General features: G+C 39.9%; 1 protein-coding gene across 1 annotated transcript in view; it reads left to right on the forward strand.

Annotated features, from left to right (window-relative positions):
- DSCAM (DS cell adhesion molecule) overlaps positions 1 to 23,245 on the forward strand; it is a gene marked incomplete at both ends in the record, with an annotated part of 474,219 nt that extends 450,974 nt beyond the window's left edge. The window contains 2 exons of the mRNA XM_082337939.1: positions 2,561 to 2,863; positions 22,905 to 23,245. Coding sequence (XP_082194065.1) covers positions 2,561 to 2,863; positions 22,905 to 23,245 — 644 coding nt within the window. The remainder of the gene's footprint in view (positions 1 to 2,560; positions 2,864 to 22,904) is intronic.
- Positions 23,246 to 26,339: the final 3,094 nt, after the last annotated feature.

Genomic DNA, 26,339 nt, shown 5'->3' on the forward strand with positions numbered 1-26,339 from the left:
AGGAATTGCCTACCTTCCATCCTGATTTTACGGGAAAAACGTCACATGAAAAAGCTATGTGTTAGAGCTACAAAGCAGTAGGTGTGACTGGCCTTTCACCATGAAAACCAGTGTGACTGTTTTTATTCTCTCTATGAGAACAAGCATCTGACATCCCTTACATCCAGGAATTTATAGGTTGGAGTTTTCATCTTTTCATGATTCATCCTCTTAAATTTGCAGAGCCCTTGTCTCCGTAGGGTAACAGCACTCAATAGATACCTCTAGCTAGCTGACAAACTTCATCTTGATTTCTTCAGGTAGAATTATCATAAGGTTTTAAGGATTAACTCTAATAGCTATGCAGATACAAATATAAATAGCAAATGTTATCTCAGAAACACTTTTTGTAGACATTCCAGATTTCAGGTGCACTTGCATGTGTTCCAACATTCTGTCACCCAAGGATATGTTCCAATGCTCATGGCAAAGGGCAGAGAATTCAATTTGCTGTGTGGTTTAATAGACAAACTACATGTAATTTTGTAAACAGACTTCATAATATACATTTTAACATGGATGCTTTCCTACTCTGTGTCTACCCTCGAACCACAGTGATTTATGTAAGGGACAGCAAGCTTTAGATCATGCTCAAGAAAGGTTTTCTTGTGCCAAAATGTAGCTCTGTTATGACACTTGGTTTCTGTGGAAAGAGTAGAGTCAGTCTAATCTAAGTACTTCAGAAGTTTAAAATGTCCAAATAAATATTATAATAGATGTAGCCAAATTACGTGTTCAAGAATCAATTGCACTAACGTGCATATTTGATCACTTTTCCGACATGGAGTTCAGATTTCTGGATCTAGTTGATGCAGTTGATATTTGGCAGAATTTAGCACTTCGTATCAAAACAATTCCAGGTTTACAAAGCAGTAGCTTTTAAGCTTGGGAGAAATGTATTGCAGAAGTTCATAGCTGTAACTAAGTTCTAATGTTCTAACTAGAGGCCATCAGAAATTTTATGATGAATCTAGGTTTCATGAAGCTCACTCTGAGCTTAGATGAACTTTCATCAAATCTAAAGTAGGTGTTCAAGCAGATTCTTCCTGGAATAGTCTCCCCACGGCATGGGATATAGGAAGCTGCAGGTCCTGAACTTCATGGACCAAATTGGGACCTTTGCATGACCATCATATTTACAGTCACTGCTCTATGGCACTGGGCAACTGCAGCCTTCCAGGAGCTTCCAGTTGATCAGAAGTTTAGAAAGACATTATTTTGGTCTGATTTACAAATCAGATGTGAAAAACAGAATTATGTTTCCTGCGGGGGGAAAAAAAGTCTTGTATCAGTTCTGGCCAGCTCAAAATCTTAAGCAAGTTACAGTATATTGTAGAAGTACTTGTCATTTTAAATAATGCATGTTCCTATTTACAAATGGCAGGAGTGTTGTTCTTTGTGCACAATGAAAACTGATGCAAGGATCCTATCACACAATAAAAAAGATAAAGATTTGCAATAGCAACACAGTTGCCTCTGGCTGCTATAGGAGTCCCATTTTTATGAATTAGCTATTACATTGTGCCTGTTTATTGAACATCACCAACAATGTCTGAAATTGTACAGATCTTGTGATGAAATATGACTTCTACCCAAGGAACTTTTGAAAGTCCTCTGCTCTTCCAGCCCACTGAAGTAGAATCACAATGGGTGCAACAGACCAGTGATTTGTCCCTGCAGAAATGAGCGCTGCATTTCCAGAATGCTTTTTCATGTATTGGTAGCCATTTACATCTTCAATAATAGTGCTTGTTTAAGAAATATTGATATTCTCAGAAACTCATCAGCAGAAAAGAACAGCTTCTAGGTCATAATAGCCTGTGTGTCAAATATGAAGCACCCATTAGCTTCAGCAGCATTGAAAAAAGCACCTGAATGACTGGAGGCTGGTAGCTACCAAACAATATTGCTTTCTTAAGACCTTTGTTCCATATGGAATGAGTTAGTATTTTACCTGGTGTCTAGAGGGACAATGTCTGAGAGACACTGCCTTTATATTTGACCTTTGTCCTCAGGGCTTTCTCAAAAAAAGGTTATATGATTGAAACAGGTACAGAAAAACTATCCTTTCTCACCTGGACATAACCTCACAGAAATATTTCTGAGATGCATTAAAAAGATAATGTAAAGAAGCTGTTCCTCATTTTCCTAAATCTGTTTTGTGGGTTTATAATGTTTTTAAGGCATTTCACTTTTAGGGAAATGATTTTTTGTAAAAAAAAAAAAAGTAACCTTTTTCATGTATTAAAGGTTATTTCTTCTAAACCACGAATTTAATGGTAAGCCACATAATGCTGCTAGCAGAGTAAGACTTCACTTTAGATTATCTGTAATTATCAAGTAACTGACTAAACTAAAAATTGTGCAGACATTTTTAGTGAAACAGACTCGTTTAAATCACCTTGATAATTTCAAGGGCTCTGCATTTTATTAAGAAATGCTATCATGATCATAGCTTTTCTTGCAAAAAGAATTGTGCAGATGTTTTCTTTCTCTGATTATTTATATTTCTGATATTTAGATCGAGCAAGAAGCAGCATGGTCTCCACAGAAAGTGCCTCCTCAACATACGAAGAGCTAGCGAGAGCATACGAGCATGCAAAAATGGAAGAGCAGCTGAGACATGCCAAGTTCACCATTACAGAATGCTTCATATCAGACACATCGTCGGAGCAGCTCACGGCAGGGACTAATGACTACACAGACAGTCTGACCTCAAGCACGCCGTCAGAGTCGGGGATTTGCAGGTTTACCGCATCCCCCCCCAAACCTCAGGATGGAGGGCGAGTGATGAACATGGCAGTTCCAAAGGCACATCGGCCAGGTGAGACACTAGAGGTAACATTTTGGTCCTTGGGGTGAGCATTTCACCCCATGCCTAGGCTGGTTAACAGGAGAGGGTATATCACAAGGAAGAAAGAAAGTGCACAATATATCCTGTAACTGCTGACAGAGATAATTGCTTTTTGCCCAGCTAATATAACATTTGAGTATATTCTCCCACATACAGAAAAATGAGGAACTTGGAAATATTAGGAACAGAAAGGGACTGTCTAGGCCATCAAATCCACTCCTCTACAGCTGCAGCCATCAGGCAATAGACCCTTCTGGATAAATAAGACCATATGGGGGGTACATATGCCTATCTCCAACTCAAACCACCCACTAATAAAACGTGTCTTACAGCAATACTTTGTGCTTGAGAGCAAAGGTTTGCTGTCAGAACAGTTCATAAAGACAGATTGTAGAAGACGTACTATCCCTTCTGCCTTGTAGCTTGTCAAAGATCTAATAACCCTTTGGTGATGTTCTTGAGCTGTTACACTCTCTCTTTGACATCTCCTAATATCGAACTAGGATTATCTAAAGTGGGGAGAATAAAAAATGGAGAAAATGAAGACAGTGCAGTAGCTCAAGGGATATGATCCTTCTACCTTCAGACAAATTTAACCCCACTCCAATTTCTTACTGACTGAAGGTGCCTGAGGGACATCCATCTATTGGGTTCAATCAAATTTCCAATTCACAAAGAATGCTGTTTCTAGCAATATCCTAGTGCACAATAGCATAGGTAGATTATTTGTGGTACTCTGAGATTAAACGTTATAAAATCTTCTCAGAAGATTTGTCAGTCATTGCTACAGAATACATGATGTGAGGTGGATTCAAATGGGAAAAAGGCATAATTATATTTGTGTGCTTTCTGAAAACAAGATTTATTTTATTTTATTTTATTTTATTTTATTTTATTTTATTTTATGTATACATTTGCCAGTGTGGGTGGGGCTACTTGGCTACTTATATATACAGAAAGTAATCAGTAGTGCTCATATATTTAAAAAAAGAGTAATGAATAAACTATAGTCTTTTGCATAATATACATCATAAATGGAAAAGCAGCTGTTGTGAGGACAGAGGAATGGAAGATAGACAGTGGTTCCAGGGAAGTCATTCAAAAGCAGGACCCAACACTGAAAAGAAAGCATAAATGATTTTGCTAGAGAAAGCTAAAAGAAGAACATGGGAAGAAAAAGACCAAGCAGAAAGCAGAAAGTTATAAAACACAAGGCAGGAAATTAGTGTATCATACAGACAGATAAGAAGGAAAATAAGTAGGAAATAAAATAGTGAGAGAAATGACTGATTTCTGTGCAGTCACAGAGTAGAACCACAAACCCAGGAGCTGTAGAACTAGATAAAGATAGAAATAATTTTCATTTCTAACTTAAAAAAAGTAAGATAAATATTTGTCCTTGCTCTGCTAAAGGGAAGCATCTGCATTCACAGCTAAGTCAAAATTGCAGCCCTCTCCTTCCAGTCAGTCAACAAACATTTTTTATCATTTCTTTAACAAATAGCATACTCCCTTTCATGTTCCAAATACATTATTTATGCATATTTAGTATTTGGAAATATTCTAATATATTCCATATAAGGATGATTTTCTTGAGGGCATAGAGCACCAAAATTTGGTCCCTGTGCTTAAGTTAAAAGCTTCCAGGGTTGGAAAATCATCAGAGCCCCTCTAGTGAATTACAGACTTTCAGCCATCTTTAGTTCTGTTAGTTTAAATGGCTTGAATTTTTACCTGCTTTTCTTCATTAACTTTAGCTTTTCTTTGCAGTAAGGAAATGAAATATATTATGAAAGGAATAATTAGCTTCAATACCTTGAAAAAAATAGTGTTCCAGTGGACCAGCTTGAATGTTGGCCCATAACTATTGAATGATATGTTATTAAAGGTTACTTTATGAAGGGCTTTAAACAAAATATATGGGTAGAAAGAATTTTCAGTAGGAGCAGACAGACAAATATTTTTAGTGTTCAAATCAGTGAGGAAAGACTTATTGGACATCTTTCTTCTTTCACCCACCACTTCAGAAATTCTGCGGAAGTAATTAATAATTCAAATACAGTTAATCGGAGTAATTCTACATTTGGGAACAGGGAGAAGAAATAAAAAAGTTAAAGTATTTAGATTATTAGATTATTTAGATTTTTTTTAGATTAGATTATTAGATTATTTAGATTTATTTAGATGAGAACATCTGAGATGAAACACTGACTGTGCTTCTTCAGCTCATCTTTATTTTTCCTTGAAGTCAGTCTTTTCTTTCAAGATAACTTTTACCTGTTTTCATGGTGCTTTGCCTTTCTTCTCCTCTAACTTGATCTCTTTCTTGTACAATGTCGCTTTCAATAACTTACGCCTCCTCCTTCCTAATTTCTGATCTCACTTTTCAAACTGCCTGTAATGCTACCTATTGCAACTTTTATGGTTGCAATAAAGGTTTAAGAGTCTGTGATAAGTATTTGTTTTTCAAAATAGTCCCCAACAATTGTAAGACAGTCTCAAAAAGACTGTAACAAGAAGTTGTTTTGATAAATGGGACATTTTGAAACTAATCTAGCCAATGGCAAGGCTGCAACTTTACTCAAGAAAGGTAACAATGGAGTTTACTGGTGAAGACTTTGCCAGCCATAACTGACTGAGCTATTACAGCACCTATTTCTTAACTTGTTGCTATCGTAAGTGTTCGGTATGAGGAAGCAAAACATTAGATGACCTGAGGCTTGCCTTCAGAAGACTTTCCTGTGAGTTTCTGAGGGAATCCCAACTCATGTCACTGATTATTCCCTTGATTTTCCTGAGTATCTCATAGGATTCTTTTGTACCTGTATAGTCAGGCCTGTGGATCAAACCAACTGCTTTATCCAACAGACAGCATTTGAGACCTCAGGTTCCTCCAAGCTGAGATAGTTAATGATTAGGAGTAGAGAACCTGAATGCTTTTTCATTGGAGGAGGAAAAGGGGTGATCAAGATTCAATGACTTGTATTCTGGGGGCTGACATCAACCTGCTGTGACATTCCCAGCTTCCATACCATTTTCATTCAGAAATTGAATCAAAACATTTGATCACGCCATCAGCTTGAATTGTATTTGGATGGTTTATCAAATATCTAGGCAAGCTTAGTAACTGATTATTTCTAGCACTATAACTATGAATTAGGACTGTCTTTTCAGAACTTTTCCACATTACGTACAACTCTAACTCTGCGATTAATAACCTGTAATAGTTGACTGCCTCATATTCTCACCCACTGTAAGCCTTCTAATAGACCTTTTCCCTTCCAGTCAGCTGGTGCTGCAGATACACACTCAGGTCAGCAGTCAGAACTGCTTCTGACTTCTGGATTTCTACACCTTTCTCCTGACATTTAGTTTACAGAAACAAGAACGAGTTTCATGAAGTCAGCTCAGACATGGGAGCTAAAAATGCAAGGATTTTGCCATGACACAATAATGATAATTTTATAAAGAAAAATAGAGCAATCATACCTAAAGTCACAGTAAATAGTAAATAAGGAAACAAAGTGATTTTGGCATACTGAATCTGACATATGCACCAGGACTTCAGAATGATCCAGATATTTGGCATGGTTATTCTTTTATAATTCAGACTGCCAAATGTATTGCACTGTAGTACACATCTCTACATTTCAGCTGAAGTTATTGCATCACAGAGTCATGGAATGGTTGAGGTTGGAAGGGACCTCTGGAGGTCATGTGGTCTAAACCCCTCTACTCAAGCAGGGCCACCTATGGTAGATTGTCCACGACCGTGTCCCTCTGGGTTTTCAATATCTCCAAGGATGGAAACTCCACAGCTTCACTGAGTGCCAGTGCTCAGTCACCCTCACAGGAAACAAATGTTTCCTAATGTTCAGACAGAGCCTCCTGTGTTTCAGTTTGTGCCCATTCCTCTGATGCTGTCACTGGGCACCACTGAGAAGAGTCTGGCTCTGTCCTCTTTGCACCCTCCCTTCAGGTATTTGTATACATTGATGAGATCCCCCCCAAGCCTTCTCTTCTGCAGGCTGAACAGTCCCAGCTCTCTCAGCCTTTCCTCATAGGAAAGATGTTCCAGTCCCTTAATTATCTTAGTGGCCTTTAGCTGGACTCCAGTAGCTCCACATCTCTCTTGGATGAGTGACTCAGAGCTGGACACAGCACTCCAGGTGTGGCCTCACCAATGCTGAAGGAAGCATCACCTCCTTTGACATGTTGGCAACACTCCTATTGCAACCCAGGTTACAGCTGGCCTTCCGTGTCATAGTGGCACATTGCTGCTTCATGTTCACCTTGGTGACCACCAGGACCCCCAGGGCCTTTTTTGCAAAGCTGCTTGGGCCACAGCATGTACTGGTGCATGGGGTTGTTCCTCCACAGGTGCAGGACTTTGCACTTCCCCTTGTTGATCTGCATAAGGTTTGTGTTGGCCCCTTCTCCAACCTGGCAAAGTCCCTCTGGATGGCAGCACAATCCTCTGGTGTATCAGCCACTCCTCCCAGTCTTGCATCATCAGTAAACTTGCTGAGGGTACGCTCTGCCCCACCATCCAGATCATTAATGAAGATGTTGAACAGGATTGGACCCAGTATTGACCCCTGGGGAACACCACTAGCTACTGGCCTCCAACTAGACTTCATTCCACTGGTCACTATCCCCTAGACCCAGCTGTTCAGCCAGTTTTCAATCCACCCTACTGTCTGCTCCTCCAGCCCATAATTCAACAGCTTCTCCATGAGGATCTTATGAGAGACAATGTCAAAAGCCTTACTTAAGTCAAGGTAAACTCATATACCAAGCCAGTCATTTCATCACAGAAGGTTATCAGTTTGGTCAAGCATGATTGGTGAATCCATGCTGACTACTCCTGATCACCTTCTTGTTCTTCATGTGCCTGGAAATGGATTCCAGGATTAGCTGCTCCATCACCTTCCCAGGGATGGAGATGAGGTTGAGTGGCCTGGAGGTTCCTGCGTCCTCCTTCCTGTCCTTCTTGAAGACAGGAGTGACATTTGCTTTCTTCCAGTCTTCAGGCAGTTCTCCCAACCACCATGATCAATCAAAGATTATTGAGTGTCCTCACAATGACATCTGCCAGTTCCCTCAGCACTTGTAGGTGCATCCCATCAAGGCCCATGGATTTACATATGTCCAGTTTGCTTAAGCATTCCCTGACCTGATCCTTGTCCGCCAAGGGTACGTCTTCCTTGCTTCAGACTCTTCCACTGATCTCTTGGACCTGGTCTTGCTAGTAAAGACTGAAGCAAATAAGACATTCAATACCTCAGCCTTTTCCATGTCCTGTGTCACTAGGTTCCCTGCTCCATTCAGCAGCGGGGCCACATTTTCCCTGGCCTTCCTTTTGTTACCTATATAGTTATAGATCCTTTCTTGTTGTCTTTGACATCTCTGGCCAGATTCAACTCCAGTTGGGCTTTGATTTTCCTGACCACATTCCTGCGTGCTTGGACAGTGTCTCTGTGTTCCCTCCAGGTTACCAGTGCCTGCTTCTACCTTCTGTGTACTCCCCCTTTGTGTTTGAGTTTTGCCAGGATGTCCTCGTTCATCCATTCAGGCCTCCTGGCATTTTTGCCTGAGTTTCTGCTCATTAAGCTTGGAGGAGGTGATCCTTGAATATCAGTCAGCTTTCTTAGACATAAGGCTACTTCTAGTTGTCTGTGCAAGCAGCTTTAGATGTTTTCTGCATCATTGTCTTGACACAAGGCCAAAACTTTCAAGTACATAGAGGTATTAGTAAACAGTCTTCAATAAAATATATTTTAGGAGTTGCATTTTTCTTAAACTTTTCAAAAGTCATAGCTATAGGAAATGGAACAGGGAAGTAAGATTTTTTAATTAATTCCTACATTCAGTGTTTTGAAAGCATGTCTTATGCATCCTTGCGTTCTGATCTTTACAACTCCATAGACAGATTTTTGGAAAAAGATGAGATTATTTGTAGATTTTGCTTCAGCGTCAACAATAACATCATTATTTTTCCTTTTATAATAACACATTATAAACCACCAAGCAAACTGAAATTGCTGCTTAACAACAGCTTCTGCATAGCTTCCAAAAATGAAAAGATGAATGCAGACCTGCACATGGGTTTTTGTGGACTTCACAGAGCTGGCAGACCTAATCTGCCTAGACCTTGAAGCTGACCTACTGTAGATGGTGACAGTTCTCTGTAAGCCATCAGAATAGTCATGTGTCCCAGGAGGCACATGAAAAGAGAAAATTGAAGCAGTAGAGATAGCACAGCAATATTTTAAAAAAGCGGGATAAATCACATCCTTTAGAAAAGTGAGTCTTCAATTCCTAACCTCTGTGCATTGTTAAAATCTTCTTCATGGTATAAAAATGATGTCAATACATTGTTAGCACTGCATCTTTCTCAGCATCATAACTCCCAGAATTTTGGGGATTATGATTACTGTTCTCCCCACAGTTGTCACTAACTGGAAGTTTCATTAGCAAGATCAGGACCTCAAGGAATAGGCGTACTGGGCAATTATCTCAACAGTATACTAGGTCCTTCCAGATCAAAACTTTTTCATATTAATATTCAGAAATGTCAACAATTGTTACCCAAAGTTTACTTGAGAGGTTGACAAATGAGTCAGTCCTTCGTCCTCCAAAGCTGTCATTCAAATCTTGCATTCAGAAACTGGGTGGGACAGAAATTGGAAAGAAATATACTTTCTTCCTACCTCCTACTGCACCATCAAAGAGTCTGTAATGTAAAAAAGTGGAAGATAATTGTAGAGGTTGAAAAAGTTTTATAATAATATTTCTCTTTTCTGTTTTAAAAATATTAACCACAAATTGAGTTATCATAACAATTATTCTTAACTGCAATAAACATTGCAGTAGCAGTTTATTAAAAATAGATTCCTGTTATTATAATTTTAAATCTTCATAATAGCCTCAGCCAAGAAGCCTCTTGGGTTTTTTCCTCTCTTTATTCCTAAATTATTGTGCTTGAGGAAATAACAGCTATTAACTGGGAAATATTTTGATATTTCTGTGCTTCCCAAGTGCTATTTGTGTCTTTTTTGTGGACAGACCACTTACTTACTTGCATCCTCTGGCAATGGATTAATGCTTGGAAAAAATAATATCTGACCAGTGCTTGAATAGGAAATATCTGGAAAGTTTTCATTGGGTCTCTTGCTATTTGCAGAAACCTCCCTTTCACAGGGATGCTGCAAAATTCAGACCCCCAGATTATATTTTTCTCTGATGCTAATCAGCACTAAAAAGAACCTCTTCAAATATATTACATTATCCTTAAGGATTAGCTTGACTAGGACCAGGCAGAAACCTGTCTACCTGATGTCACAAAACAAGTGGAAGCTCATTTTGAAAATCCCACTTCCTTCCCTCTTTGGAGATCACATTAATATATAAACCCTGAAGGACTAACAGCATCTCAGATACACTTCCAGAGAAGAGATATCATTCACTGGGTATATCAGACTAGGAGATTTTGAAATTCATTTAAAGCATCCCAGGATTTTATATCTCAGAACCTCCTCTACAAACTTTCAGCTGATGAAAGGAATCAGTTTGGAAAGGAACTTGCATGTGGGTGGGGAGAAAAGGCAGTTGCAGGCAGGCAAGCTCTGAAAAAAAAGATTTTCCTGAGACTGGTTTCACAGCCTTGAAGATGGCAAGAACACCCCATTTCTCCATAGGGACACTGAGTGCTCTCCTTGGTCCCTACACCTGCACAAAACAGGAGCACCAGTTTGCTAAGCCCCTGCTCCACTGGAAGCATTCTCCTCTTGCTGTCCTTGTGCTGTTGGTTGACGCATGAAGTCAGAGCTCCATCCTCTGTCTGCCAGCCCTCCTGCTTGGCCTCCCTGTCCCAGAGGAGGAGATTTGGCCGGCAGCCACCGTCTTCTCAAAGCAGCCGGAGGACAGGACAGGACAGGCCTGCTCTCAGTCAAGCTCTCAGTAAGCGAGTATGGATATGTCTTTGGTCTGGGTTTTTCAGTTGGGCATCTAAGCCAAGCAGCCCGAGTCTAGCCCTAAGCCTCCTGCATATTTACTAGAAAAGACGTGAACACTGGTCTAAGCTCTCCAGCTTTGCTGAATGATCAAGTTCTTTCAGTATTTAAGATGCCTTAATTAGCATTCTTGACCCAATTTACAAATTTCTTGCTGCTTTGACTAATCCTGCAGACTTGAACAGCAAAGTCTTAGCTTGTAGACAAGCCCTAAGCTACAGAATGTGACTACTTTATTAAATAATTGTTTACAAGAATCCCTTAAAATAGTGACTGGACATCACCTGCAGTGCATAAATGTTGTTTTAAACACACAAGTCAAGACGCAAATCTTCTTTTCCAGTATTCAGTCACTACAGCTAAAAGTAAGCTGCTTAGCACAATAAGGAAAATATGAACCATGCAGTAATAGAAAGCACAGTATATTTCCAATGTCAGCCCTGTAACTTGAGATAAAAAGATGTGAACTCTTTTCCATTGATCTATGAGTTGAAGGGTGAAGGAGCTAGTTCCCTCTTCTACTAATGCAGACAAGTGTGACATAGTGATGGAGTCTATTTAGAGATTTGCTTTCTGTTGAAAAAGTTGCTGACAGTGCTCTATAAACTGCAGCAGTAACTGAATCCGATGATACAAATTCGGCCACTGGGCATTCAGTATAGCTGGGACTTTTGACTTAGGGCCTCCAGCTCACCTTTTGCCTCCTTTTCCCATGCCTATTATATTATTCTGCATTGAATGAAAATAAAATTGTACAGTTCCACAGTTTCCAGATCCAAAACTGAATTTCTTGAAGATATGTGGGAATCTATGTTTGACCTTTTTTGTTCAGAAATCCCACAGCAAAGTAAGAAAAGGATAACACATGGATTGCTTTCTTTTCTAGTTCTAAACTTGCACTGTCTGGTTTCAAATACAATATAATATATACATATAAATAACAATATATACATATATTCAAACACAATATAATATATACATATAAATATATAGATATATATATACACACCATATAGTGTGTATATATACATATAAATAACAATATAATATATACATATATTCAAATACAATATAATATATACATATAAATATATATGTATATATACACACCATATAGGGTGTATATAGAATGAAGAAGTCATCATCCTGACTCCACAACTGGTGACCAAGGTCCAGATCTGAGAAAACTATATAAGGAGACAAATCAAAATAGGAAGGTGGGAAAACAACAAGACGGGCAGAACAGTTGTAAGTGGGGAAAATAACTTCTTGCCTATGTTTTTAACTGTAGTAAATACTCTTAACATGTATGTTAACTTACTTGTATGTATATTTACTTACATGTACGTGACAGATTCTGAAGTTACTCCCCTAGGTGAGCATCTCTAATGTTACCGTGCCTGTAACACATTCTTTTTACTTTCTATTGCTCTGTTGGAAAACTCGGAACATGTCACAAAGAGACAGACTGTGCCATTTGCTTCTTATCATAGATATGGCACATCGGTGATGAGAGTAAATTGTCTTTATCCTGCCTCATGTTTTATTTCTGTGGAGTATCAGGAGCTTTTTCTCCTTCTGCTGTGAAAAGCTGAATGTTCTGCAGGGATGAAAATCATTTAATTCCGCATTTAATTTGACATGACTATGTACTTGAAATCATTGGCTTGCATTATTTTTCTGGTGGATTTACAGACAGGAAGGTTCAGACTGCAAGTTTTTTAACTTTGCCAGTACAATAAAAATGAAGCTAAACAGGTTCAGATCAGAAGCTAAAAATGTTATGAGGTCAGGAAGGAAAACTATATTAGTGTGAATCATGAGTTGAAAGAGGACAGCTGTTTGGTTACAAATACAAAGTTTCTGTGCAACTGTAACGTGAAAATTCCATTTTAGGTAGCGTACAAGTTGTCCAAAAGCTAAATTCAATTCATTAATGAGAAAAGTAATTTAAATTATTTTTACAACTATCATCTATGAATCAGTGATACTGGTGTTAGGAAGATTTATCTGATTTTTTTTTATTAGAGGAGAGAAACAACTGGTACCAGTTCCTCAGGGACTCTAATAGCACTGCGCAGCAGCACAATTATCTTTTCTTGTTGCTGTCTAATTTATTTGTTATTTTTGTTTGAAAACTAACATTGACTTTGGAAAAAAACAGTATCCCAAACTATTCAGGTTTGTAATGCTATTGGGTTTTTTTGCTTTCTTCTAGATTAAAATTTGCATGTTAAGAGAAACTCCCTTTCAAGAATGCTCATTTCCTATCTTTTTATTACCAATGCAATCTTTCTTATTAGAAGTGAGAGTTTTTAAAACTTGAATTTACCTTCATTTTTCTAAAGATGATTATTTGTTTTGTGGTCTTTTTTTTTTTTTTCATCAGCTGCAACTATTAAAATAGACTACCCGTGTTTTCTGTAGGTTTGGAAGCATAGGATTCAACTGTACTTAGTGAAGAATTTTATGCCTAAAGCAAGGATTAAATTCATCAGTAAATTTTCAGCTACTATCATGTTCTTACAGTCATAACTGTAACGGTAAATTTCTAAAATGACCAGGAAATGTTCCAAATCAAACCAAAGATGTTGTGTCCACTTCAATTAAAATAATAGATTTTCAGAGCTGTTCTGTTAAGAGTCCATATCTTAAACCTCACTTCTACAAAAACTAGAAATGGCCTGCTCATGCTATTTTAATTTTGAAAATGTCAAAACATTTCACTTGATAGTGTTGAGACAGTGTGTGATTTTTGCGTGGCCTTTCAGTCAGCCCAAGGTAACCAGAAGCCGTTGTTTCCATACAGACAAGAACTGATCTAGCCTCACTTTAAGGTCCTTGCCATCATTTACAGCTGTTACTGCTTTAACTGACTTCACACACAGCAGGCTCTGCTCATTTCCCCTGTGCCACAGGACGTTAATGTAATCTGAGATCTATAGGAGATCTATGGGCATGTGATAATGTAAACCAAATCTTACCTGCAAGAAAGACCATTCTTGTGCTATTTTTTGAGAGTAAAGTAGAAACTGATATCTCTAGAGAAACAAACTTTTGTTTTAACAGTACATTCTTAATCTGACTGTAGTGATAGTCTTTGCCATCCATGTAAGGGCTTCTTTATACGCAGACCTTTAAAGCATAGCTGTAGGTACATGTGGATGCATTTCAGTGTTGTTCACATTTTCATATCAGCATCCTTAATTTAAATGTGAGAGCTGGACTTCTGGTCCCAGTGGATTAATTAACAAAAATGTGATGATGCACCTTGTCAGCATCATTCAGGTGATTCAGACTGATGGACATGTGGAGACTGAGTTACAGTAATTCATCCATGAATATATGCTTCAGCAGAGCAGCAGGGCAGTGCTGATGTTGGTTTCCTTGTTGTAGCCTGACCTCCCCATAACGATTAGTAGAGCATTATGCTTACCCGTCACCTTGGCATGGTCAGGTTTAGCTGTGAATTCATGGGCATGGTGCAGAGCCTGTTGAGGTCAACAGAGTGGCTCCCACTGATTTCAGTGAATCATAAGTGCAGTTGGAACTCCTCAGCTCTCCAGCTTCTGTGTGGAATCTGGGCTCTCAAGATATCCCAGGAATAAACCCATGAAGAATGCCAGTTTCCATGGAGTCACAATTGATTTAACCCTCAACTGAAGTGATGTATAATTGAAAAGTTTCCGTTCACTGCACCCAGGATCAGCAAATGAGTCTTAAAACTCCAGCGTTGCTAACTAGAGGCACCTGAGCAAGGGCTTCAGCACAGCTTTCCTAGGTCAGCCAGCGGGCAGGAGAGCGCTGTCTCAGAGCATCCTTAAAAATGTATGAAGCAGCTTGCGTGACAAGGTGAAGATGGGAATGGAGAGCTCCCATACTTCACTTCTCTATCACCACTTCATTATTTATTGACAATTTTTCCGACTTTAGTTTTGGAGTTCATATCGATTTACATGGTGAGGTCCCTTTTACAAGTTTTTATAACAGACGTTGCATTAAATTGAAACAGGAAGGCCTCAGTTCTGCAGGTGCACCGGCCCTGCGAGGCTGAACATCCACATGGCATCTCCATAGGGTCTAAATCTATCTGACCCCTGGAGTTAATCAGTTTTTCCTTCCTTACTCCACCAGCTCACCAGCGGAGAGGTCCTTAAAAATATGTCAGTTCTCCTTAAAGTTATTTCTGAAAGGTAGAAAGCATCTAACAGGTCTTTTAAAAGTGCAGCACTGTATGAAAGAGAAAAGTTCTGCTTAGAGAAATACAAACTAAAAATGTGCTTCAATTCCTGTTTCATTAGACCTTTCAGGAGTAGACAACAACGTGATAATCAAGTCTCCTGGCATTCAGTTAGAGAGATGCACAGTCCGTTACATTAATGTATTACAGATGTATGATCTCAGTTAAACTATGGCAGTCATGCTTTTGCTTTAAGACACATTCATTAAGGACTTTTTCTTGGAATTAGAAGGCTTAAATCTAAATAACAAAATTAATCAACTTGAAAAAAAAATGATCCACATCAGTTGGAATTCTCATTTTCAGTCACTTAAATCTAATCTCCAGTAAGTATAAATCAATTTATAGTCTTGCTGAAATCAGTATAGCTGCTCTGATTTATACCAGTAGCAAATTTGGCTCCTGAACTATAGTTTTACTGATACCCTGGTGTTTCTTAAGAGATAACTCCAATGATTGTAGTCAACAGCAACTGTTGTTTTTATTTTGTTGTGTGAAACATAGCTGGTATTTTTAATGCTTTTATGAAAATGCCAGTTTTAGCAGACTGCAACATGCAACATTTAACTAAGTGTTATAGATCTTCAAATTATCTATGAGGGTGCAGTTTTCATGGAAAAATAAAAATGAAACTTGTCAATTTAAAGTACAGCCTTGCAGGGGTGATAGGGAATTCTGATTTTGCCATCTAGAAATGGGGAACTTGGCATATTTTTCTAAGGTGTTTTGGCTATTACCTATCTGTGTGATCACAAACTTGAACAGCATAAAGACTTGATTTTATGTCATCTGCCGAAACACTGCGAGAAGCCCAAAAGATGTAATGGTGTGAGTCACAAAGCCACGAAGGACGGAGCTGTGGCAATTGCCCATACGGCAAAGGGGACCTGACAGGCAGCTGCAGGTTAGCAGCTGAAATGCATCCAGACACCTTATTGGCCTTGTTTAATGTTATGCATTTAGCCGGTTTAAAAGTGTCCCCCAAACACTGAGCACTTCAATAATTTTTCTTGGGCAGCCGAGCAGAGGTTGAAGATACTCTGAAGAAGGGAAGAGCGCCTTCCTGCCCTCACAGCAGCTTCTTCGCTAACGAGAAAGCAGTGCCCTGCCATCTCCATCCTTCCTCTCCCCTTCTGCCTCTTGGCTGCTCACTAAGCCTGTAGTTTAAGGGAGTACTTGGACCTTTTGCCTTTTATTCTTGATCACCTTAGAAGGCTGCAGAATTATGAAATCCAATTTTTGTATTGAAAAAGTGGGCTCAGAAGGAGTCTGTGAGCCCCTGAACTTGCTTATGGTGTGCTCCTGTTGACTGAGAGCGAGCTGAGGTTCCCATTCAGTCAAGCAGTCAGTAATTTGCATGGGGAAATTTCACCTCCATTTCCATTACTGATCAATACTGGCTCTAAAGAGTGGAGCCTTCTTATTCAAAGCAGCCTTCAGGAATTCTTTATTGTTCAGTTGTGGCATTTTGCTGCAACATTTACAAGAAAATAATAATTATTAAACAAAGAGCATTGGGAAGGCAGTTCCACACTGAACAGATCCTGGGGAAAAAAGGTAACAAAATAAACACAGGCATAAGTTAAAGCTTGCCTGCTGCTTTGGTTCTCTTAATTTCATTATCCTCCCAGTTTCCAACATCTACCCGACCCTTTGACTGGCTGCTGCATCAAGGGAGGCACCACGAAGTTCAGCTGGATGCTGCTCCCTGCACCCGTCCACCTCCCCACTTCAGGACAGGAATGACTCTGCATCTGGAAAGGATCCCTTGGCTTCCCTTTGCAGCCTGTCGCTTCTCCCAGCTAACAAGGCAGGAGGGCAGAGCCACTGCTGAGCTCTTCACTGAGGCACCACCAGGCTCAGACCTGTATCAGCCAAGCAAGGAGGTGCCGGACTGAGGCTTTTTACCCTTCTGCTTGGCTGAACAGGACATGGGATCAAGGTACCCCCAGAGTTGGCTTTATTGCTCATTAAGCATATTTGTATCTGATGTTGCAGTGTGCTGTGAGCCTTGCGGGTCTGACTCTTAGCCTGTTGGTGTGGGAATGATTGCAACGCAGTGCAGACTGTTCTGCAGGTTCAGTGTAGGTTACACAGACAGAAGACGGACAGTGAGGGAGCACCAGCCAGTCTCAAACACTGACAGCAGGAATGGTAAGAAATGTTATTGCTGCTATCAGTCTGGCTTCAGCTCAAGCTGCAGCTGTCTAAGAAAGCATTGCCTGCTAGCTTGTAATGATGTGTCAGTTTTTGAAGGGACAAAGACTTCTGAACATCACTTGTGCTCTTTTTTTCATCAAACCTCTCACCTTGGCCTCGCAAACCCTCCACCCTTTCCTTGTTTCTAATATAAGCTTTTCCTATAGGCAGTCCTTTTTCTGAAAATCAGCCTGTGAGTATCAGCAAAGGCTTCATTGATTTATTTACTGTGCTAGTGAGCTGGAAAACCCAACTAAACTTTTTAATCAGCATAAACCTGAACTTAAAGCTAGCTGTCAGTGGCTCTGTCTCCCTTGCTTCCTTTCAAAGGAAAACACAATATCCCATCAGTGCTTCCCCTTCCAAACTCAGGACAAGCCAAGAGATGCCCAACACAATGGCAGTCCATCTTTGCCAGCGCTTGCACACCCCCCAGCACTGCACAATGTCATGAAGAGTTGTATACTCGGGTCCCAAACCAACGTAACTACGTCAGCAAGGCAGCTTACCCATGTTAAGAGAGCTGTAGTGTTTCAATTCTGGCATGATCTCTGATCCCATGAGATCATGCCAGGGAGATCTTTAAGAGCTTTTTTTACCCACTCACCTATTCGAGCAAGCTGTGTGAATGCCCTGTTCACCCAGACTTATTCTTACGTTTGTTAAATAAAATATCCTGTCATAGTCACCAATCCTACTTTATAAACTTCTCTAAAATAATCTTTCAAATAGCATGAAATTTCCTTCACATGGCAATCAAAACTTGAAAATCATCAGGCAGTCATCATCACTGAGGGTATCTGTGTTGGACCGTTTTGAAGACAAATTGCTTTTGCTTTAGTAGAAGTTACGATTCATGAGAAAATGCATATAGCTATCATGTGAAAACTTGGTAAGAGCACCTTTTTTGCAGTCTGTGATGATCTTTGTATTGAAAATTTCTTCACTGAAAGAGTTGTCAGGCACTGGAACAGGCTGCCCAGGGAAGTGGTTGAGTCCCCATCCCTGGAGGGATTTAAAAGACAGGTAGACGTGGCGCTTAGGGACATGGTTTAGTGGTGGACTTGGCAGTGTTAGGTTAATGGCTGGACTGGATGATCTTAAAGGTCTTTTCCAACCTATATGTTTCTATGATTCTATGAATATAGCACAAATCCTTAGATCTTCTGGAGCAAGTGAAAGGAAAAACACATGTAAGCTCTCTGGCATTTGAAAGAAGTATGAGGTAAATCTTTAGGGAGAAAGGAGTGCATCTCAGCTTGGTTGAGTTCTGCAAACAAGACAGCTATCTTGAATAAAATCCCAGAAAATTTGAGCAGTGGTATTTTTTCCTCCATGTAGCTTGTCAAGTTCATCCCAAACCTTCCCATACCCAAAGTTTTTGCAAAACTTTTTAGATCATCTTAGCTGTACTGAAATAAAGGTAAATATTTTTTTTGCCCAGTGCTACATTAACTCAGAAAATACTCCCTTTTTGGTAGAATGTGTTGTTAATGGTAAATATCACAGGAAGTGACTTTTAGCATTTGTTTACAAATATTTATTGAAGCTACCATTTCTTAAATGTACTATACTAAATAATTCATTAGCAGGTTAGCCACTCAGGAAAAAAAAAGACTGAGGTAGCTCTGCCTTAAATTTCCACATTCAGATTTGACTGAATATTTATTATTTGTGTACAAACTCAGTGTTTCTAAATAAAGCAAATTTCCCTTTTTAAAAAACGCATTGGAAAACTATAGTTTAAGAATGTCTTTTGTACTAATTAAGCCAAAAGGCATGAATTATTAAACATGCTCATTTGCAGTGCTCATGCACTTGAAAGGTTTGCTTTCGTTACTAATAAGGCACACACACTGCTGAAAAGAGGTAATTAGAGCATCAAAGGCAATGAACCATCCTGAAACTTCATAATGCTTTGCCTGAAAAAAATCATCATTTAGCTAAATAGCAAGAAACAAAAAAAAGTTTACACTGTTGTGTCCAGAAGGATAAGAACCAGTCTTTCCAAGTAACTGTAGATATGGCAAGAGGCTTTTAATCTTCTCAAAAACACCTTCAAAATTGATATAGGAATGGCAAAAGTGAACCCCTGTGGTTACATTTCAAAGGCTATGTTTTTAAGTCAGAAACAGATTAGTTCTTTATAAATCAAAGACTTTTTTCATCCCATGAGACCATTTCAATCCGAGCAAAGATGAAAAGGTTCCATTCTCAAAATTTTTCTTTTCCAATTATTTTAATAATCTGCTTTGTTTTATAAGCAGTTGCAGGGAAAGATGCTTCTTGCAGATAAGAAGGAGCACCAGCACTTTTTATGATGGGAAAATGTATACATCATACCAAATAATGAGTGCTCTGCATAAGCCATGTCAGAGATTGTGTGTTGTGTATTCAGCTTCAGAGAACAAGTTACACTCTCTGGTTTCTCATTACTGCAATCCTGTTGGAACTTTGCCCCCAGACATTTAGAAAATTACAGTAAAATGACTGCATATTGTTTACACAGATTATTGACTGTGCTTTCTTATGTAGATTTAGGGAGGAAAAAAAGGTCTTTTTTACATAGCCTGAAGCTCTTAAATACATGTGAGAAATGTCTAGACAGCAGCTTGAAAACCAACCTTCATCTCTGTAAGACTCAACACTTGTCTTTTTTATAGTCCGTGCATATCCATTACTCTCAAGAAGTAGTGATATGTAAAGATACAGAAGCAGCTCTCTGAGGCGACCTCGGGGGACTGCCAATGAGCCATGGTCTGGCTTCTGCTCTGCACCAGCTCCTTCCTGGAAAGCCAACCGTAAAACAGAAAATGAAGTAGTAAGAGGGAATGCATGTGAAATGACCTGGCTGCTCTTAATACAGCAGCGGGCATTGTGCCGCCTGGCATCACGGCTGGCGTTAGGGCAACAGACATCTTCGGGAAAAGGCCCGTTGTTGCAGGAAATAGGGATGGGGGTTCGACACAGAAAATTGGTCCTCTTCTGCCAGGGCTGAGGGACCCCTGTTTCGCATAGGGGACAACAGTGGAAGCGCAAGAGAAACCCTGCTTTCTGACCCCAGCAGTCTCTAAACATCCCTGACAAGAGGGAAGGTATTACTTTGGTATTATAGTTAGTCACAAAGTTTTCACACTTACTTTTGCCATTTCAGAGGTGTGCTTCACTGCCTGCCTTCGCTGGGGCCCTGATGGCGATAACCCACGCCTGAGGCAGCCAAACGAAGGCCCTCACTGCCTTCGTTAGCAGGCAGAGACAGGTGCATGGGGGCAGCACTGCTCGCTCCTACACTCTTGTCTCTGTCCCCGACTGGAGAGAAGTGGGTAGTGATAAGGCTCCTTTTGCGGTGCTGCAAAAGATACAGCCACAGCGAGCAAGTGATACAATTGTTTCCCATCCAGGCTGTCTACTCCCTGCAGCCCATGGGGAACGGTCTTTGGAGCAAACCTCTTCCACAACTGAGTTTGGAAGGACTCAGTCCAAAAGGAATCCCAGAAGCAAAATAACTGGGGTGCAGCATGGGCGGCCAGGGTATCGGGGTCTGGGTGCAAAGGGAGCACCGTAGCTGTTGGGCAGCACAGATGTACCTGCAGGCAGCCCGGTTCGATGCCTGTAGTTAAGTGGAGTGAGTCGGCGCCTGCCTGTGCCTGCCAGTTCGTGTGTCCGTATCCCGATGTACTTTACACCAGCAGCAGGTACATTGCTGTCTCAGCTGAAAGAGGTCTCATATGCTGAATGTGTTTGGCATGAGAGGTACTGCAGGAAAATAAGGTAAATGAGTAAAACCAATTAATGTTACCACAATTCATTTTTCAAGTGGCAATCAGTATGATTATAAGCACAAACCTCCCCCCTCTCTCCAACCTTCCTTACATAAATGTTGCCGTGGTGCAAATGTCAGCCTAATCTTGAGATACGCACATCTCTCTTGCTCTGTGGGGGTTAAATACCGTGTACTATGCATCTCTATTGGAGACGTAGCTAGAATAAAACATATGGTGTCAGACAGTGCCTGAGGGATTTCTATAGGAATAAACTGTGATTCTGTCCAAATGTAACTTCTCAGCAATTCTCTGTCTGTGTGACCTAAAATTATGGATAGAGCAGATGCTGTTAGCCTTTTAGGTAAGATTTGCAGTGCCTTGACTTATATGAGAAAGTAAAAGAACTGTTTTATTTTAGATCATCGGGCAGCTTTTAGCTTGGCTAGGAAAAATGAAATTGTTATATATTATTGTTTTATTACAAAGAAGTGCTTTCTTGGTCTACTGTTTATGCCACTGGCACATCAGCCTTAATTTCTACTGCCATAAATAGCTCATGTAGACACAGGTGTAGTAGTGCCAAGAGTCTTCTCTTTAAACATTCAGGATGCCTCCTACCTGTAGATGAGACCATGGTTTGATATCAGCCATAAAAAGGAAGCTATATACTGCAGAGGTCTGTAAAGAAGGGGAAATACTGCTCTTGAATGCCCCTGTAACGGTGAGGTTTTTCATATATACAGTAGGCTACACCATCAAATATTTTCAGAAGGGAATGTCATGTGCCTGATTGCCCCTCATTTCCTTGAGGCAACTTTATGAATGCCTAACAGGCAGGGCTAGAATAAATAAGCCAATCTGATTTCTGTAGCAGGTCTAATAGATGTACAGATATGTGGAAGGTAACACTCACGCCTGCCTAATTCCAGACAGCAGGTCCATGGCACCTGTTTGAACTCAGTAGCTTTGCAAAGGCAAATCCTCTGGACGGAGCAGGCTAACATCACCAGGCTCACATAGAAATGCCCAGGAATCAGGGGAAATAATGAATAAGAGGTTTCCTTGACAATACAGAAGAGAAAGGAAGGTTGATGCAAGAGCTAGGGTGCCAGCCCTGGTGCATTTTATTACCACAAAACAGCAGCATATTGATGGCCATAGTGGTAGAAAATCATTAGTGGTTTAAACGCAATGATGATGGATGGCAGGTAAATGTTGTTATACTAGGACAAGAATGCTTTTCTGCTTTATTCAGAAATCTCTTTAAAACTATAGCCCTAACAATCATGCATCCATTTTAAATAATTCAGTGATTCTACTCTAGATTGGGGGTCACTAATTGTCATTGTGAAGGTTTTCATTTAAAATGGAAAATAGGAAATGGAAATCTACTGAGCCTCCGCATTTTCCAAGTTTTGACAAATGAAAACCAAGACCTTTTCTTTTAGGATTTTGAGAAAAAGTTCCTGATCTTTTCAGTTTATCTTCTTCATGCTGTGAGTGCATGTAAACCATATCACACTTCTCACTATAGTCATCATTCTATTACAAAAACAAATATTAATATTAAATTCTTAGGGATCTGCCCAAAAGGAGTTTGTTGAGCCATTACCCTTGACTCTGTAAGATCACAGTGTCATAAATGGCCAACAAACAATATATCAATTACAAACACTGCAGCTGGATTGATTACAGATACTCTGCTTTGGTGGCCAAGTCCCCCAGCCAGTAGGTGAGCGTAACACAGCGCATGACCATGAGTAAGGACTTGTTTTTCACTTTTGCCTCCCCAGGTGATCTCATGCATTTGCCACCCTACCTTAGGATGGACTTTTTATTGAACCGTGGCGTGCAGGGCACGAGCAGAGACCTGGGTTTGGGGCAAGCCTGCTTGGAGCCGCAGAAAAGCCGAACCTTGAAGCGCCCCACCGTCCTGGAGCCGATACCCATGGAGACATCCTCCACGAGAGAAGTACAGTCATGGCAACCTGGTGCTGTGGCAACGTTACCTCAGCGAGAAGGAGCTGAGCTAGGACAGGCAGCAAAAATGAGCAGCTCCCAAGAATCCCTGCTGGACTCCCGGGGCCACTTGAAAGGAAACAATCCCTACGCAAAATCTTACACCCTGGTATAACAAAAAGAGCATGGCTGGACAGTGACTGTAAATATTTACACTGAAAAAAAAAATCCAATGAAAGCTACCTTTTTTTTATTGAATTCCAATATTTATAATTAAAGAAGAAGATTGCCAAAATATTTGACAAAAAAAAAAATAATAATATGAACGACAGACAGTGCAAAGACTCTCTTGCTTTTTTTCTGTCTGAGTGTGAGCTTCATCTGACTGGACATCTGAATTTTTGGGTAAAAGAGTCCAGTTTTCTGATCTTCACAAGCGTTTGTGTTTTTACTGATTTTCTACGAAGTGCATGGAGACTTAACTAAAACATTTTAACTGGAAGTTCCATCAGACAAGATTTAAAAGGGAAAAAAAAAAATCACAAAAAAAAAATCACCCTATTTGTGAATTCAACAGGAACATTGATTTGGAAAAACAAAGTCTTTTGTCATGTTTGCACTTTTTTTTAAAATTAGAAAATGGGTCCTTGATTGTTCTTTTTTTGTTGTTAATTAGGATGAGTGATGTCAGTGGAGTGAGGGGATTGATTTGGTTTTTTTTTTTTTAATATTAATTTAATGAGACACTCTTTGCATTTTGTCTATGCGAAATAAAAGGGTCTTCTGCCTTTATTTGTGACGTCTGCTTCCATCGCCTCCTGCTGTACTTGGTTCTCCCTAAGTGTAATAGCCATGTCAGTACCGTACTCTGAACAATGTCTTCTTGTACCTTGGGCAGAAAAGGAAAGCAGGGGTCATACCTTTGGAAAAAAATTGGGGTTTACTTACCCACGGCGTTTTTGCTACCATGGGGCAGAGAGCCAGAACAGCGCAAGTCCCGAGTGCTCTGAATCAGACTCACCCGAGACTCTCTGCATTCGCTCCATCTGCCACCAGAAGGCTTTCATTCGGCTTCAATATTTTTTGGATCAGAAGAAATGTGTTGGTGTTACTTTACTTACTCCCTAGGAATGGATCTTTAGTCTATTTGGGAGCAGCACTCACAGAAATTAGTCGCTTATGTAAGGACTGGAGAAAAAAAAAATAACAAAACAGCTTTTCCCATAATAAGAGAAAGGGGAGGAAAAAGTTATTCCAGGTCTAAGATCAACACGGCTTTCTTTAGAGGAAAAAATCTTTTTACGGGGGAGCTGTCAGCTCATATTACTTTGTTGCATCTTTTGATTACATGAGAAGTAATATTGCTTGTTTTATGCAAAGCATAAATGATTGAATACTACAGTTGGTGGGTTTAACACAACAGCATTTGAGCTGCCTCGCTAAGTGCCTCCTTGTGTGTATTCTGGCTACCTTTGTGTGCCCTGACCAAGAGAACGTGGTGCAGAGCATCCCAGACTAGTGCTAATACAAACACACTGTTCAGCACTGGCTGAAAACATTAACTGGGGTCTGAAAGCAATAAAACTCGGTAAGCTTGAGCAGGCTGAGAAACTCCTGCAATTTCCCTGGCTGGTGACAATGTGGGCACTGCTAATGCAAACATTTCTGCACCATGCTCAGTTCAAGTTGTTATAAAATAGAAAAATGCAGTTATGTACAATTGTTTCATTACTATTATTAATGTAATTATGTTGTTATAAGGGCACTAAGTTAGCAAAGTACTTAAGTGTCTTGAAATGAATCAAGTTGCACTTCCATCCTTAGCTCTGTCAAGTGCTAAAGTCCTGGAAAGTCCTTCTGAAGAAGCCAAATGAAGACATCCTTGAGGTATGTACTTCTTACAGACCTACAGAGAAGTGCTGAGATGTCACTCAGATAAGGAACCATTTCCCATCTAATCTGCCTATTTGACCAATGAGGTGATAAAGCACATTAAAAAAACAAAAACCCAAAACAGAAAACAAACAGAAAAAAACCCCAACCTTTTGCCTCTGTAAAAAATTTTAAAAATTCAAAAATTAAGAATTACTTGTTAAGTATTTCCAAATATAATGAAAAAAATGTGTTGAAAAAAGTTTAAATTATTCATTTGCTTTGAGTTGTTTTTTTTTCCCCACATAGAAACATTTTGCTAATACAAACCTAATTTAAACATGCAGGAAGAAATTCATTTTACTATTTCCCATTGAAAAACTCCACAGAAAACTAAACTTTTATTGGAGATTTAATTTTGGGGCAATCCAGTTCTTTTTGATTCCCACAAGACTCTTTGCAGTGTGTTCAGCTTGAGCTGGGTGGGGCATTAGTACTGCATTTACAAATACAAATTGATTTTCTCAGTAGCATTCAGGACTTTGGAGTCTCAGCCTACTTTCATCCTCCATTTAAGCTTCCTTCTTGTCCTCTGAAAAAGAGCAAAAACCTTCTGGGCAAAATTGAGGCTTGATCCATTTGTTCCCGTGGCTCTTGGCTGCCCTCAAGCACAGGGATGGTGGGTCCCGTGGCAGCACTCTCCAGCAAAACTCGCCTTCAGTGAGAGACAAGAATGAGCGTGAGATGGAGGAAGGAAATATTCACATTTTAAGCTCCTGGTGGAAAGTGCCAACTATCCTTGACTTAACAAGACTTCTTCCTCATCTGTATTCAATATGCCTGGTAATATTCATCCTCCTTATGAAGTGAAGACGCCTTTGCGGGCCCCATATTCAAAGAAATTCATGGGAAGTCTCCTGTTGGTTAAAATCAGAGCGGAACTGGGCCGTTGCTTAGCACACGAAGGCTCAGACCTGCAGGGTGCCTGGCTCCACTCCCTGGATCCAGCCAGGTCTTCAGCACGCATAACCGTAAACATGTACAGTCCCCTTGGCTTGGGGGCTTTATTGGCTTTTAATTTTCCAAACAGCACTGGAGTGGTAAAGCTAGTTAAACATGTAACAGAAGCTTTAAGGAAATGCCTGTCCTGCTCTCATCTAGTCAAGGTTTGGAGGCAAAAGTAATCTCTTTTCTCAGATCAATACAGCTGGGAGCAGTCAAGTCCCTGCAGGTTTGTAGAACCAAGGTAAGAGAAAATGTGCTGATGTGTCCCTACCAGCATGATTTTAAACACTTCCTTGTAGCAGAACCATCAAAATCCATGGATTCCCTAAGTCTGCATCCCAACATGTGATATACTTCCCCCATTGCACCAAACACCCTCTTGGAAAATATTT

The sequence above is a fragment of the Platalea leucorodia genome (assembly GCF_965183815.1).
Source record: "Platalea leucorodia genome assembly, chromosome: 2".
NCBI classification, from domain to species: domain Eukaryota; kingdom Metazoa; phylum Chordata; class Aves; order Pelecaniformes; family Threskiornithidae; genus Platalea; species Platalea leucorodia.